Source organism: Phlebotomus papatasi, chromosome 3, assembly GCF_024763615.1.
Source record: "Phlebotomus papatasi isolate M1 chromosome 3, Ppap_2.1, whole genome shotgun sequence".
In the NCBI taxonomy this organism is placed as follows: Eukaryota; Metazoa; Arthropoda; class Insecta; order Diptera; family Psychodidae; genus Phlebotomus; species Phlebotomus papatasi.
In genome coordinates, this window is record NC_077224.1 from 5,805,925 (window position 1) to 5,821,271 (window position 15,347).

General features: G+C 36.6%; 1 protein-coding gene across 1 annotated transcript; it reads left to right on the top strand.

The window, feature by feature from the left end:
- The first annotated feature begins 4,805 nt into the window (after window positions 1-4,805).
- Window positions 4,806-13,692, top strand: LOC129806531 (spidroin-2-like). The gene is made up of 2 exons (XM_055855175.1): window positions 4,806-5,099; window positions 10,316-13,692. Exons 1-2 carry the CDS (start codon window positions 5,042-5,044, stop codon window positions 13,444-13,446), a joined length of 3,189 nt encoding a protein of 1,062 aa, XP_055711150.1. The 5' UTR covers window positions 4,806-5,041; the 3' UTR covers window positions 13,447-13,692.
- The last annotated feature ends 1,655 nt before the right edge of the window (window positions 13,693-15,347 follow it).

Sequence of the window (15,347 nt, forward strand, 5' to 3'; positions counted from 1 at the left end):
TAATGAATTTGAATTTTTATGCAAAAACAAATTTTTGAGGAAAGTTCAACAATTATCGAGATTTGAAAGTAAATCGCCAGGAATTATTACTGCATTTTAACCATGTCTCCACGGGATTTAGGGTCGAAGGAACACCTCTTCGACAAGGTACTCCTGCTTTCACTTTTGTCAAAATAGTTATATTTATTAATGCATCCAATAAAATCTAAGTAATATAACGTTTTTTTCTTTAATTTGCGTTTTTCGATAAAGATAAATGTTCGAATTTCGTATTCTAAATAGTACAGAGTAGGATGTCAACAAGGCCTGACTCGAGTCCTTAAAGTGTTAATAGGTGTTCCTTTCGACCTAGATAACAAAACTGTAATTATTAATTTTTATCGATGATTAAATGAAAGTTTCAAACTAGTTGAGGATAATACCATTTGCACAAGTAAGAAAATGTTGTACGTCACGGTCTTTTTCTGGTTACGGCCCTTTGTTTCTCATCCTTTAACTCGTCAATTGCTGTCAATTAACTGTCAATTGCTATCCTTTTTGGAAAGTCACGCCCACTTGTGTACATTATTCTTATAAAAAAGCCAATAATTTAATCCGTTGTCTGCTAAGGCTTTCGTAACTCATTATCGGGGGTGGAATATTACGTTATCACACGTTTCTAAGACCCACCGTTAAGCGGAGACCAGGGCAGAATTAGTCAGGGGTAGAATTAGACAGTGTGGTTTGACTATAATTTTCCTTAGAAAAAATATTGAGTAAACTATTATTTATCCAGAGTATTAACTAACCTCCAATATATCGAAGTCTGATTGAAACATGTTTTCCACAAATTTTTATCAAAAAAAATTATTTGCTGGCTAAATCTGCCCCGGTCTACCCTAATATCTTTTGTTTCGTAAGTGTGTTTAACGAGTTTTGGTCAAAATCCAGAAACTCAAAAGCCTGAACGCCAAAATACCTAATGGGTCGAAATTCTGGTGGTTAAAATACCGATAACCAAAATACTGATAAGCAGGAATCCTACGAAATCCCTAAAATCTAAAATCCTGAAAGCCAAGATCGTGAAAATTCTATAATATCGAAATCTAAAATCCCTAAAGCCAAAATCTCGAACGCCAAAATCCCAAATTCTTAAGTGTAATCTACTTTCAAGATTGCACAACACTAATCTCCGTATAATTTCGTTCCTTTCGGGATTTTGACCATTTTGGAATTTAGATTTCAAAATTTTGGCTTTTTGGTATTTTAGTTTTCTAGGATTTTGAATTTTTGGGATTTTTACGTTCAGGATTTTGGCAATTATGATTTTGAACGGGACCAATTTTGTGTGTTTTGGGAAATTATTCTACACATTATTATCCGTGTAATTTCGTATCCGTTTCAGGATTTTGATCATTTTGGATTTTAGTTTTCAGAATTTTAGAATTTCTGGATTTTGACATTTGGGATTTTTGCTTTCTGAATTTTGGCTATTTAGTATTTTGGCCCATTCGGGATTTCGACTCCTTCGAGATTTTGACTTTCGGTATTTTGGTTTATAGGGATTTTGGCTATTCATGATCTTGAATTTTCGGGATTTTGGCTTTTCGGGATTTTGAATTTTCAGGATTTTGGTTTCTAGGAATTATAGCGTTCCGGATTTAAGAAATTAGGCGTTCAGGATTTTGGCTTTCGGGATCTTGACCGGAACAAATTTTCTGTGTTTTGGAAAGTTATTTAACACATTAATTGTCCGTATAATTTTGTATCCGTTTCAGTACTTTGATCATTCAGGATTTTAGTTTTCAAGATTTTAGAATTTCAGGATTTTGACATTTCGGATTTTTGCTTTCTGAGTTTTCGATTTTTAGGATTTCGACCCATTCGGGATTTCGACTCATTCGGAATTTTAACTTTCGGGATTTTTGGTTTATCCGGATTTTGGCTGGTCAGGATCTTGAATTTTCGGGATGTTGGCTTTTCGGGATTTTTAATTTTCAGGATTTTGGTTTCTAGAAATTATAGCGTTCGGGATTTAGAAATTTAGGCGTTCAGGATTTTGGCTTTCGGGATTTTGACCGGGATAAATTTTTTATATTTTGGAAAATTATCCAACACATTGATTGTCCGTATAATTTTGTATCCGTTTCAGAATTTTGACTTTTCTGGATTATAGTTTTCGGAATTTTAGAATTTCTGGATTTTGAGCATTCAGGATTTTACCTTTCAGGATTTTAGCATTTTCGGATTTTGACATTTGGAATTTTTTGCTTTTTGAATTTTCGATTTTTAGGATTTTGACCTATTCGGGATTTCGACTCATTCGGAATATTGACTTTTGTGATTTGGTTTTTCGGGATTTTGGCTGTTAAGGATTTTAAATTTACGGGACTTTGGCTTTTCGGGATTTTGAATTTTCTGGATTTTGGCTTCTCAGAATTATAACGTTCGGGATTTAGGCGTTCAAAATTTTGGCTTTTGTGATTTTGACCGGGACAAATTTTCTGTATTTTGGGAAATTGTTCTATACATCATTTTCCGTATAATTTCGTCCCTTTCGGGATTTTAACCATTTAGGATTTTAGATTTCGGGATTTTCTGGATTTTGGTATTTAGGATTTTAGCTCTCGGCATTTGGCTTTTTGTGATTTTGATCGGATCGGAACTCCGACTCATTCTGGATTTCGGTTTTCGAAATTTTGGTTTTCAGGATCTTTACATACTCAATTTTGGACGGAACTGGCTTTTGACATTTCAGTAACAGTGAATAAAACGGAGATTTAATCATCTCGCTCACTTTTCGAAAAATGTTTTATAAACAAAAGTTATTCTGAGTTGGGCATAAAGTCCCTTTCACTGGTTTACATGATCCCTAAGGAGAGCGCTCTTCACTATATTTATAGAATTGGCACAGAAACACGTAAAAAAATTGTGAAACAGCAGAGTTTCTTAAATTCCAACGCATAGGGGTATGAATGACTTTTCTCACTTCCCAAATTCGAACGACATTTAAAAAAAATACCCGCATTTTTTTTTAATAAATTATGTGTTACTTTAAATTAAGTGCCCGTACTTTTTCACAAACATTGGTGGTACCTTTCAATTTTATACGATTATAGTTTATAGGGTTACATTTGACATTTTAAATTTAACCGTCTCTTTCTTCGAATTTGGGTGACTATCTGTGGCATGAACCTTCTGAATTCCCGTCCACTTCTTTACATTATCGTCACCAAAGTTTTTACTCGATGTCTGTTAAAATAATAAAAAAAAATATCTGAAAATACCAAATAAAAATCAAAATCACCAAAATACTTCGTCTCTAAAAAGGCAATTAATGAAGTAAGATGCAATACATGCAAATGAATGGTAATTCTGCCAAATAATGAATTATTGCTGAATAATTTTACGTTCATAATATTGACATCTTAAGGTTCACTATTCAAAAATTGTAAAGACAATTAAATTGTAGCCTAAGGATATAGTATTTATCGTAGTTAATCAGTTTCTTTAATTGCATTTGTAATAGAGCATGAATTGATTGATTTGTGTTGCACGATTCATTTAGAGCTTGAGTGGAATTGAGTCCAATCATGGTACTATTACAATAATTATCTTGAACATGCTTATATTAGTGAGTCTCATGGTCGAGTCACATTTTGGGATTTTACACTGACATTCAATGTCATTAAATGCGAGAATCTCCTCTCAATGTTGTTGGAACAATACAAATAAAGGGAGAAATATCTAGTTCTTAATTCAAATTAAGAAGTAAGAATCTTTGAAAAAAATCCAAATTTAGGGAAATCAGTTGAGAAAAGGTCCTCTAAGAGTGGTTTAACTTTGACCTTCGAAAATTCGTTATTTAAATGTTTTTCGGTCATAAGGTGTCAATGGATGAAATACTCACCTTGGCTACCTTTAAAACATGTTGGAAAATGAAAAAAAATCTGAGATTTGTTTCTAAATAAACCATAAAATATGTTTTTGGATTTTTAGAAGGATGGAGATAATGTTCACTTATGGCAGGGGGGTCATCAAAGTCCGAAAATCGATATCTCCTACCGGTTGTGCTCTGGATTATATACACTGAGAAAAAAACAGAGGTGCGATTAACATTTTTTCCTCATAACTTTAACACTTTTTAGATGTAAAAATATATCAAGATTTTTTAATGTTAATTTTACTTCTTTTTAAGGGTAAAATTAACATGAAAAAGGGTAACTTTAACCCCTAATACACCTAAAAAAAATAACACTTACACCGATTTTGGATCAATACTCCAGGGTAAAATAAACATTTTCGGAATGTTATTTTAACTTTTTCGGATTTCTCTCAATGTACCTGCTCTCTTTTTGAGGTCAAGGGTCAATCAGTAAAAATTTAGAAAGAAAAAATTCTAAATCAACTCTGATTTTCACAAGATATTTCCTCCTAGGACCTAAAGAATTTTGAGTAGTTATGTTGACTCTTTTTTTTCACCGCGAATTATGCTAATGGTAGCTTAAGCGCTTTGACTCTTCAAGGAAGACACCAATAATCATGCGGTCTCAGGTATTCCCCGGTTGTTTATTAATCACTACAGTGTGATTCTAAAGCTAGTTTGTGAGTACTGGGTTTTTTGGCTAAGAAACAAAACCTGATTACCACGCAGCAAGTGAGCTTTTATTCGGGATTTCAGTTGAAACTTTACGAAGAAGGCAAGCAAAAAAGGGGGAAGCTTTTGAATCACCCGTACTCCTTTATACTTTCCGAGTAGGAAAAAAAAGAGCGCCATTTAGCAAAGAAGTTTCCTCTCAACATTTTTATTCAATGATTTTCGAATCGCAGTCGATATAACATCCAGTAGACGAAGCACGAAAAGTGCTCTTTCTGCTCCCAAAAAGTGCTTTTTCGTCTGTGAATATCAAAGAAAAAAAACTTCTCTTTGAGATAGGAATTTAATTAAAGTTCAGTGTGTGAAGTTTTCGTCCAACAATTATTTGTTTGTGCTCTGTTTTTTTTTAAGACAAATTTCCCATTTTCTTCTGATGCGCTTCTTCTTTGGAGCATAAAAGTGAAAATGCTGAAGTATATTCTACTTATTTGGAGTTTAGCAGAAATATTTTCTATTTCTTCTGGTGAGTGTGCATACTTTTCTCATTAGATTTTTATCCGGAAAATTTTCATTATTTCATCATTTAAAAGAAATGTACATAATGAAAAATTCCTCCATGAACAATTTTCATCTAAAAATACAAAAAGTGTAAGTCGAATGTTCAATGCAGGAGAAATTTTTATATGAAAACACGTGAAACAAACATCGCTCATTGGACATCTAGTGGCATAACGTTTGCAAAATATCAGATAATTTCTATTTTAAAAATAGAAATTTTTTTCCCTATTTTTTTATTTGAATTTTGTGATATCAAACATACTTTTGCTTTTATTTGTAGTAATTTTAAATATTTTTATGAAAGTGAAATACAAGGGGTAATTCATAATCAATCACATTGGCTCGGGTTCCCAAAAAAATGTATGGGTTCCAGGGGGTCCGTGGTGCAATTGGTAAGAGCGTTCGGCTTTTGGGCGCTGTGACCCCTGGCTCGACTGTCACAGTTCTGAGTTCGAGTCCTGCCCGGTGCAAATGATTGAAGCGTCTGAATAGACATTTTTCACGAAACATTGTAAACTGAATATTAAACTTGTAAACTGAACAATGTACAAAATGGCAATAAAAGCCCGGTTACATCGAAATAAATAAAATAAAAAATGTATGGGTTCCCCAGCCAGATTGGCTCGAGTTCCCCGAAATGAGTTATCCCTCGGTGAAATATCCAAGAGAATAAAATCGCAAATGAGGTAAAGTGCCCTCGAGTCGCCCTTTTCCTCGACTCGACCAGTCGTCAATATTTTAATGTTTTTATGGTGAATTTCTATAAAATTGTCACTGATTCGCATTTATTTAAGGAATAATTGACCTATTAATGTTAGATCATATGCCAAATATTAGTGCAAATATAAATAAATTGAATAAATAACTCTACCAGTCGAATTGAGGAACCCGTCGACTTGAGGGCACTTTACCTTAATATGTAATAAAGCGTGTGCATGAAATAATTTTTCCAACGCTTGAAATGAAGTCAGTATTAATCGGCTTTGGACGACTTTGTTTTTCTCGTCAGCGTCTTTTATGAGAATTTAATTAGTTTTATTTTAATGAAATTCTTCGTCAAAAAATAATAATTTTTGACTGACTAATTGCAAAAAGATGGAGACCATGCAAAGATTAAAAGTTGACAATAATCTCAAAAATCCAAATGCAAGTTATGCTGAAATCGCGAAATTGACCGGGATGTGCTCTGCTCTACTGTCCAGAAGATCATAATTCGGTTCAAGGAACTCAAGATTGTTGCTCTGAAAGCAAGAGAAAGTGACCAAAAGCCTGAAATTCAGGACAAAAGGATGGAAAAGAAATTGTTTGCTCAAGAAGCAAAATAGCTGCCTTATAAAACCAAGTATTAGACAAGTTTTTTAGTGCACTCTTAAAAGACTTAGTGAGAAATTTCTGTTGAAAATCCTGTAGAACCCTTAAGATCTTTAAGAGTGCTCCACTTTATTTATAGTAATCTCAGTGATGGAACCAAGAACGTTATAAGCAAATAAAAAGATTTTTGGTTCTATAATTCCTTACTTGGGAAATTCTACAAGACTATATTAAGAAAAAATTGTTTCTTGGGTGAGCTTTTCGAAAAGCAACTCAATCTTTCCATGCGTGATATTGGCAAAAAGATGGGAATATAGTGAATCTTGGTTCATAAAATCAAGAAGAGGAATGGTTTAATAACATACAAAATTTAGACTGCTCCCCATTGGACCGACAAGCACCGTCAAATTGCTAAAACAAGATCAAAGAAACTCAACGATCACCTTTTCAAAGGATTCTAAAGCTATTGGAAAGGTGTTTAACCTGTCCTGCACTCCGGAAGATTGAAAAATACTCAAGAAGAAGAGTCAGACATCTGAAAATTTGCTAGATATCGAGATTAAGTGGAAGAAAGCCATCGGATGCCGTGGAGACGAGTTTGTCAAGTTTTTAATGAAGGGAATTAAGGAGAATATGCGAGAATTCGGCGAGAAGTCATTGGATTAAAAAAAAAAAAACAAAATCCTATGAAAAAATTTTCGCGGATTTTCGTAGGTCGTTAAATTTTTCGCGGATTTTGCACTTCTTAAGCCTAAATGAAACTCTAGTGTGATGTCAAGTTGGAGGCCTTGATCTCTCATAGTTTCTGAGAAAATCGATTTTAAAGTTTTTTAAACAATTTTATGCATTTTTTCCAATTTTCCTTAGTTTCAAGTGAAATTTTGCATACATCAAGCCTGAAAGAGGCTGTAAATGGACGTAAAGTTTGAGGCCTCTATCTCTCATAGTTTCTGAGAAAATCGATTTTAAAGTTTTTTAGATAATTTTACGCATTTCTCAATTAATTTTCCTTATTAATAACGATAATACGCTACATACAGTTTAAGAATTACTAAACGCAATCTGCATTATTTATGTATAAATATTGTTCGAGTTTGCCACAATCTAAATTTGCAATGAAGGAATCGCACCTCTATAAGCTTATCTAGGCTTATCACTACCTTTTTATGTGCTGTGGTTACTTGTTTGAGAGCCATTTATCAATGGAGGAATTTCACTGTGCACATGCTTTAATAATATAAAATTGAAAATAAAAGCTTCCAATAAATGTTTAAGTATCTTTTGCAATTAATCCATTTTATTGATCGATCTCAAAGTGAAAACAACATAATTTGAAAAATTATCAGTTTGCTATCAGTTTAGAAGTCAAATAATGAGACATAACACCTTCCAGCCTCTAGAGACCAACCCCGTTACTCGCTTTAGACCACTAGACATATTTCTTCTGTTTTAGAATTTTTAAGATTTTTCAATTATTGAATAAGATATACAAGATAAATAACGAAAAATGAAAACCTAGATATTTTAGTTTACATTTTTTAATAAAATAAAAAAGTCACCGATTTTTTTAATGAAACATAATTCACAAACTGTACAAGGTGAGTCAATTGAACTGCAACTAAATTTAGATCGCTATAACTTTAAAACCATTCAGGACGGCTTGCTCAAATTTTACATGAAGCTATAGTTCATTTTATTGGTTGTAAACCCACAAAAGCATTTATTACTTTTTGTGATTTTTTTTAATCCGTAATGGCACTCAAACATGATGGCGCGATTAATAATTATTTAAAAACTTTATTTATTTTGAGCCATTCTAATTGTCAGAATTCGATCGTTGATGGTGTGAATTAAAGGTCTTATGAAAATATGTAATTCTTGGGAGCAATACAACTTCGACCGACAACCGACAGGGGCGCTATATCGAAAGATCATACTATAATTTCAACATTTTAATGTCCACCGAAAGTCAAAGACCATCATTTTTTATGGTATGGACTTCCACGATGTCAAATTATCGCTTTCCTTTTGTATTTTTGGACTATGGGGTTTTAAAATTATTATCAATGTGCATCGTGAAATTGTCCTCAAAGAAATTCTGAAGCCGTAAGTACACAAAAAAATCAGTTAGAAATTGTGGAGACTCCAAAAAGCCTCGGAACCATTACAGAAATCGCGCGTCAAAAAGGCGATTGGCTATAAAAGTATGAAGTTATAAAGTATGAAGTATGAAGTTATGAAGAGCTGGTAATGATAGGTTTTGAGGAGCTGGACGAGCTAGTTGTAGCTTCCTCGATAATCGTTGGCAGAAAAGGCCCAAGATTAGCGGTCTTTTGCTGGCCACCCTTTTATAACCTACTTCTCCGCTTTTAGAGCCCCCGGCTTTGAAATTATGTGCGCTTGCAACAAGTGCCGAACGAAAAGTTATACATTGCATAGATTTTGATAATATTTTCCTTCATTCTCTTTCCTGATTTGAATTCTGGGTGAGAAATTCTTTCCTTAGAGAGTTACACTATGTAAATAAATGGTTTTTGTAATTGATTATGTTATATCGACGTACCTGGAGAAATATACCAAAGATTTAGATTTTCTTTATCCCAGCTTTGTCGCCGCAGAGAGACACCACTAAAAACTCACTTCTTACTTCCAAAGACTTTTAATTCAAATTCAAAATTTATTTCACAAGATTGATAAACGTATTGATACAAGAACAGAATGTAATAGAGAGCGAGTCGATAGTCAATTGCCCTTTTATACAGATACGTAATCCCGTTTTAGGTTAGTGGGAATTGGCGTCAGATCCAACTGGCATGAAGTTGGCGCCAAAACTCTAATATCGGCGCACAAAGCTTACCAATATTACAGATTAGAATATAAGGATTTTTAATTTCCGAAAGAAGAAAAAGATTTGAAAACATTCCCTAGAAAAGCTATGCAAGCCATTGTACTAGGCGTCGACCTCGAGGCAGACCTAGGACAAGGTGGTTGAATCAATTTCAGAATCTTGCCTTGGAGCGCCTTGGAATCGAACTCGAACATCTTCCTGAGGTGGCGCAGGATTGACAAATGTGGGCTGCTAAATTGGTTGTCATGGACCCGCGTTGAATCATGTCTCTCATCATCTGTATCATGAAAGCATCTCTTTCAAAATTTTAACACTCTGTCTCTGGCATTTCTAGTACATTTTGTAGATAATATGCCACTCTTGTATCACATGAGCTAAATTCTTTCTGTAGAATTCTAATTTTTACAAATTTGACGATAGCCTTCAAATAAAGATTCAACAAATATTTCACCTGTAATTCTTTATCTCACACTATTCACCAACCGGTTCCCAAAGAGAGTAAGAAAAAAATATTTTCAAGTAGAATTGTATAAATGAAAAAATAAATAATATGTTGTCGGGGACGTGTTTTGTATAAGCATCTTGAATTTGGAATCTCCCGAAAGAGATTCTAAAGCCAGTTTCATTCTTCTAATTTTTCTCCGGTCGCACTGGGAAATGATGGAAAGTTGGGGGGGTATGGACGATAGAGAAAAAAAATATGTTAATAGGCAAAAAGGGAAACGGAGAGAACTAAGAGAACCGTCTTATCAATGACTGAGTAATTGAGCTCGACACGTTACATTCACATCAAGTGCGGCGACGCGTGAACTCAATAACCGAAAGGTAAATTTCGTTCCTCAATGTCATGGGTGATTCAATTAGTCAGATGCTAATTTTGAGAGACGAAACAATGAGAAAAAATTGGGTGAATTTCCGTCAATGGTGGGGATTTTCTCTGAGACATTCTGAAATAATTTGCATGAGGCAGGGAAATGGGTGACATCATTAACCCACTTCTCCTTCGGTTGGATTCATTTCAGCTCAACGGCCATTCTTTGCGGGTTCCGGGTCTATGTCATCTGCTAGGAGTGATAGTATCTCCAAGGGCGTGAATGTTGGCAGTTTGTTGGATATAACCAACACTGCAGCTCGATCGCAATCACAGACCCAGGCTGGAATGTCTCAAAGTCAAGCTAATAGCAACTCCTTTGCTAATGATGTCAATGTCGCTGGTCTTGGGATTTCAAATACAGTTTCCACCAGTCAGACTACTTCCAGTGACGGTAATCACAACAACGCCTTCATGCAAGGACTAAATGTTGGTGGACTAGGCTTAACAACCTCACTCTCAAACGAGCAAAATCGTAATCCAGGATTACAACTAAGTAACAATGAAGGAGGAGGTTTGGATCTACAAGTTGGTGGTTTTAATTTGGGTCTAGGACCAAGCACCCAACAAAGCCAACAAGCCGGAACACAAGCAAATGCAGGTGCTTTTGCCACAGGGCCTGGTTCCGAAACTAGTGCTCAAAGCCAATCGCAGAGTCAAAGCTCAAACCTTGGGCTTCTGGGTTTAACATCATCTCAGTCTAATGCTCAATCCCAAGCATCTTCTCTTGGTGGTCAAACCGGAGCCTTTGCTGGATCTGCAGGGACTTCATCCCAAACTCAGAATAAGGGATCAGGAGACATCAACAGAAACTCAGGTGCTGGTCTTCTAGGAGGTCTCTTTAGCAGTGGAGGACTTTTAGGTGGAAATAGACGTGTTGAAGGACCTGTGAAATTCGGTGAGAATCAAAATGATAGACCAATAGGAGGTCCATTCAATCGTCACACAAATGTTGACTTTACTCCAAATCGTCGCTATGGAAATCGCCATCATTCTTATCCTCACAGTCATGAGCACTATGGCCATGATTTTCACAGTCATGAACATCCTGGACATCATAGCCATTTCCATCATCCACATCGTTATAATCCTTATGACAGTTCAGAAGAATCCTTTGAATCCTTCGAATCCAATGAATCCTTCGAATCCCATGAGCACTATCCCCATCACCATCACCACCATCACCATGGTCATCATACACCTGGAGAATTCATGAGACCATCTGTACCTTTCCAACCAGGACAACCATCAGGTATACCTGGAGGCCGACCACCTACAAACCAACGACCAAATTTTGGACCTCAGTTCCCTGGACCCGGTCAACAGACTCCTGGAGGATTTCCGCCAACAAATCAGCAACCTAATCTTGGACCTGTATTCCCTGGTCTAGGACCCCAGAATACCGGTGGACTTCCTCCAAGCCAACAAAGCCCTGGAGTATTTCCTTTAAATAATCAGCCACAAGGTGTTACACCACTAAGCCCAATGCCTGGATTATTTGGACCAGGAGGAAGTTCGTCTAGCAACCAAGGATCAAACATTGGATCCCTGTTTCCTAATCTAGGAGGAAGCCAAGTAACGAATTCTCCATCGACTTCTGGTTCAGCCCCAGCATTTCCAAGCTTAACTGGTGAAACCGTCCTCAAACCCGTGCCCCCAAGCCAAACCGGTCAAGCTACAACATCAATTCCACCTTCTTTGATACCTGAAGGACGAAAAGAACGTGATGACTACAACGGAGCCGGTGAGGAATCTGGTTTCGACGTCAGAGGTGACTTTGAGTTCGATTGTGAAGAACGAAAGAAGAGAGATGTCCAGGCTAGTGGAGAGATTGAGGGTAGATTTGGTCTTGGTGGACTAATATCTGGATTCGGAGGAGCTCTGGGTTTGTTCGGAAGCCCTAAGTCCGATCGCCCAAGGGGACATCACAGACATCACAAAACTGGACATGGTGATGGAGGTTACTATCAAAATGACTTTGTACCTGGAAGCGTGGCATCATCTCAGGCTAGTAGTTCAGCACAGAGTGGCCATGGGAATTCTGGCTCAGCCTTTTCCCAGGCCAGCAGCAAAGCTCAAAGTGATCAATTTGGAGGTCATCCACGTAACTCTGGTTCCAGTGGCGGAAGTCTAGGTCAGCCTCAGTTTACTAATCAACCAACTGGTACTGGGTTTGGTTTAGCGGAATCTAGTGGCGGAAGTGCTCAGTTTGGCGGTCAACCACAGCAGCCTGGATCCGGTAATGCATTGGGTTTCTCGGAATCAAACGGTGGTAGTGCACATGGACAGCCTAACCCCGGTGTTCCGAGCAAGCAACCTACTGGAAGTAGTCCTGGAGGGGAATTATTTATTGATGAACAGGGTAACTTCCAAGTAGGACCACAGAGACCCTCAATTAGCCAATCTGGTGCACATGGACAGGCTATTGGACAACCAGGTCCTTTCCAGCAACAGAGCGGTGCTAACACCATGAATTCCAATTTAGTGAATCAGTTGGGGTCATTCCAGAAGAATTCAGGTTCAAGTCAATCATCAAATCTTGCAAATGATGGATCGTCTGGACAGTTGAGTTCTGCACATACCGACCAACAGAGCTACCAAACGGATCATGGCTTCGGCCAGCAGAATAGTGGACAGAGTCAGTCGGCGAACTTTGACAATCAAGGTAATTTGGCTCTGAGTCAAAGTAATTCAGGATCATCGCAAGTGATCGAGGGTGATCGTGTCCGGAATCAGGCCATGGGTGGGTCTTCGGCAACCCTTACGAGCCAGGCTGGAGGAACTTCCTCAAGTGCCGCACAAGTTGACTCTGTATCCTATCAAGAGGGTGATAGGAAAGGTTCCAAGAGTACAGGTCATAGTCAGTCTCAGCACATTGGACCAGGGGGAAGTCTATCAGGATCGAATAGTGGTTCAACTAGTGAGAGTTTTGAGGGTCCGGATGGTAGTAGGGGATCAAAATCTTCGAGTCAATCATCGAGTTTCAATAATGGAGGAAATGGTGGTAGTTCTTCCTCGGCTGGATCGAGTTCTGGTACTTTTGGAACCAATTCATTTGCTGGCTCTCAAGCGGGATCATTCGGTGGAGGAGGTTTTGGTGGAGCTCTGAGTGAGGCTCAGAGTCAATCTAATCAATTCAGTGGCAGTGCCAATGCAAGGGTAGCTGCTCAAAGCATTAATAAAGCCCCAAGTCAATCCAATAAATTTGCTGGGAATATCAATGTCAAGAGTGCTCCTCACACTGATGAGGATGGCTACGATGGACGGCTGGTTTTCCAATAAACCATTGGCTTTGGTCAGTAATCTCTTTTGTCATGGTTGCCAAAATTGCCATATTCTCATCGAAATACTCTGAAATGTTCAATTAAATAATCTGCATAAATGCTGCTTCAATGCATCTTATAACGGAGAAATTCTTTGGTGTAATACTTCTTTTCTCTCTCATAATGAACTATAAATTATATCTCTGTAATGCCTTTATTTCTAATAAAAAGAAATGAAAGAATAAATGCCTATGTGAAAAAAAAATTGTATGCTAAACACATTGGATTCCACATCTTTTCCTTGGTGGTTCTCTATCAAGCTTGTCTCATCGAGATAGACAAAAGACAGATGATCACTGTGCGTCATATCTTTTACCGCGGTCTTGTTCGCAGCACTGCGCTAATGAACTTGAAATTTATTAATTAACTACTTGTATCTCTTTTACCAAATTCACTTCCTAACACTGGACCCCTTCCATTTAATTTGTGCAAGATGTTCTCTCGTCTTTTTTTGTTGGCTCCCTGAACGTGTATGGAAGATTATCGCACCCAACATTGTGTTTCTCTAAAATTTGAACAAAACTCAAACATACACTCAATCTCTTAATGCGTTTATGAAGTTCTTCTTTTTTTATTTCGCTCCACACTCACCTTTATGGAGACCCCACAGCTACCATTTAACATCTCTACCTCCACCATACACCAAGCGTCTTTTCCTCTCTTTCGAAGAACGATGATGTACAATAAAATTCAATACATCAGGAGACAGGGGAATAATTAACAAGATGTTTTGTCTGAATGTTTAATTAATCGTGGCTTGACCCCTTCATTTTCATTTTAATGTGGTCAATTGTGCGTCTCAGCAAAGAGTAAATATTTTTGCTCCCATCATTTAGCTTCTGTTTTGTTCCACGAACTACCTGTTTGAGCGCGAGAAGATCAATAATGTAATCGATTGATTTGCGTTTAATGCGCTTTAAAAGCTGACACACAGGATTTAGAGACCTTCAGAGATGCCATGACAAGACTGACAGTCTCGGGGGCATCCTTGACCATATAAAAACAAACGATAAACATCCAGAACTAATGGGAAAAGTAATCCATGTTATAATGCAATAATGTCTCAAATAAACTTGATCATCAACTTCATGAATATGGGGTGCAAAAGGACTATTAAAGCGTAATCTTAAGATAAAGGGGTGGAAATGTATAAGAGCACCTCAGCTTTGTGAAATGCTTGAACTCATGACTTAAGTTCTATAACCAAAAAGCATCATTCATCCACGTTTAATAAGATAGGCTCTCCAGGTGTCTAACTTACTGTCGCTTTTTTTCAATTGAGTCACTTTGTAATGCCCTAGACCCTTAGACACACTTACGACTTAAGCCGAAAGACGTTTTAATATAATTGTAATCAAAATAGGGCTTTGTCTAAATTCCCATCAGTTTCCCACTAACTAAACTGTTTTTAAGCTTAAGCCAAGAGACGGATTAGTCAGAAACTATGATGAAAATGTAATCTGATAATTATTTTGATTATAATTATATTAACCCTTTAAGGACGATTGGAACACCGGTGTTCCATAAAGAAAATAATTTTTCCTGACTATCCAAAATTATTTTTTTCTTATGTCCGTACTTAATTGTAAAGTAGAAGGTTGAAGGAATCCAGAATATTTTTTGCAAGTCTTTAGCTATTTGCTATGTAGTAAATATTTTAAGCTCAAAAATGGCGAATTTTCAAATTCTCAAATTCATAATTGGTTTTATTTATATTTTATACTTCCAATTTTTTTTAAAGCAAAACCGTTTTGGGAATTAAAACTACAATACTCATATACGTAATATTTTTCATTAAAGTGAAAAATATTATTCATTGGTATTGTCAGAAAAAATACTTAAATTTTCGGGCTAATTTTG

Bases quoted from the DNA above. Each gene is read 5' to 3' on its own strand.
- LOC129806531 (XM_055855175.1), top strand. From the start codon at position 5,042: ATGCTGAAGTATATTCTACTTATTTGGAGTTTAGCAGAAATATTTTCT. The intron at 5,100-10,315 runs GTGAGTGTGCAT...GATTCATTTCAG, and splicing joins AATATTTTCTATTTCTTCTG to CTCAACGGCCATTCTTTGCG.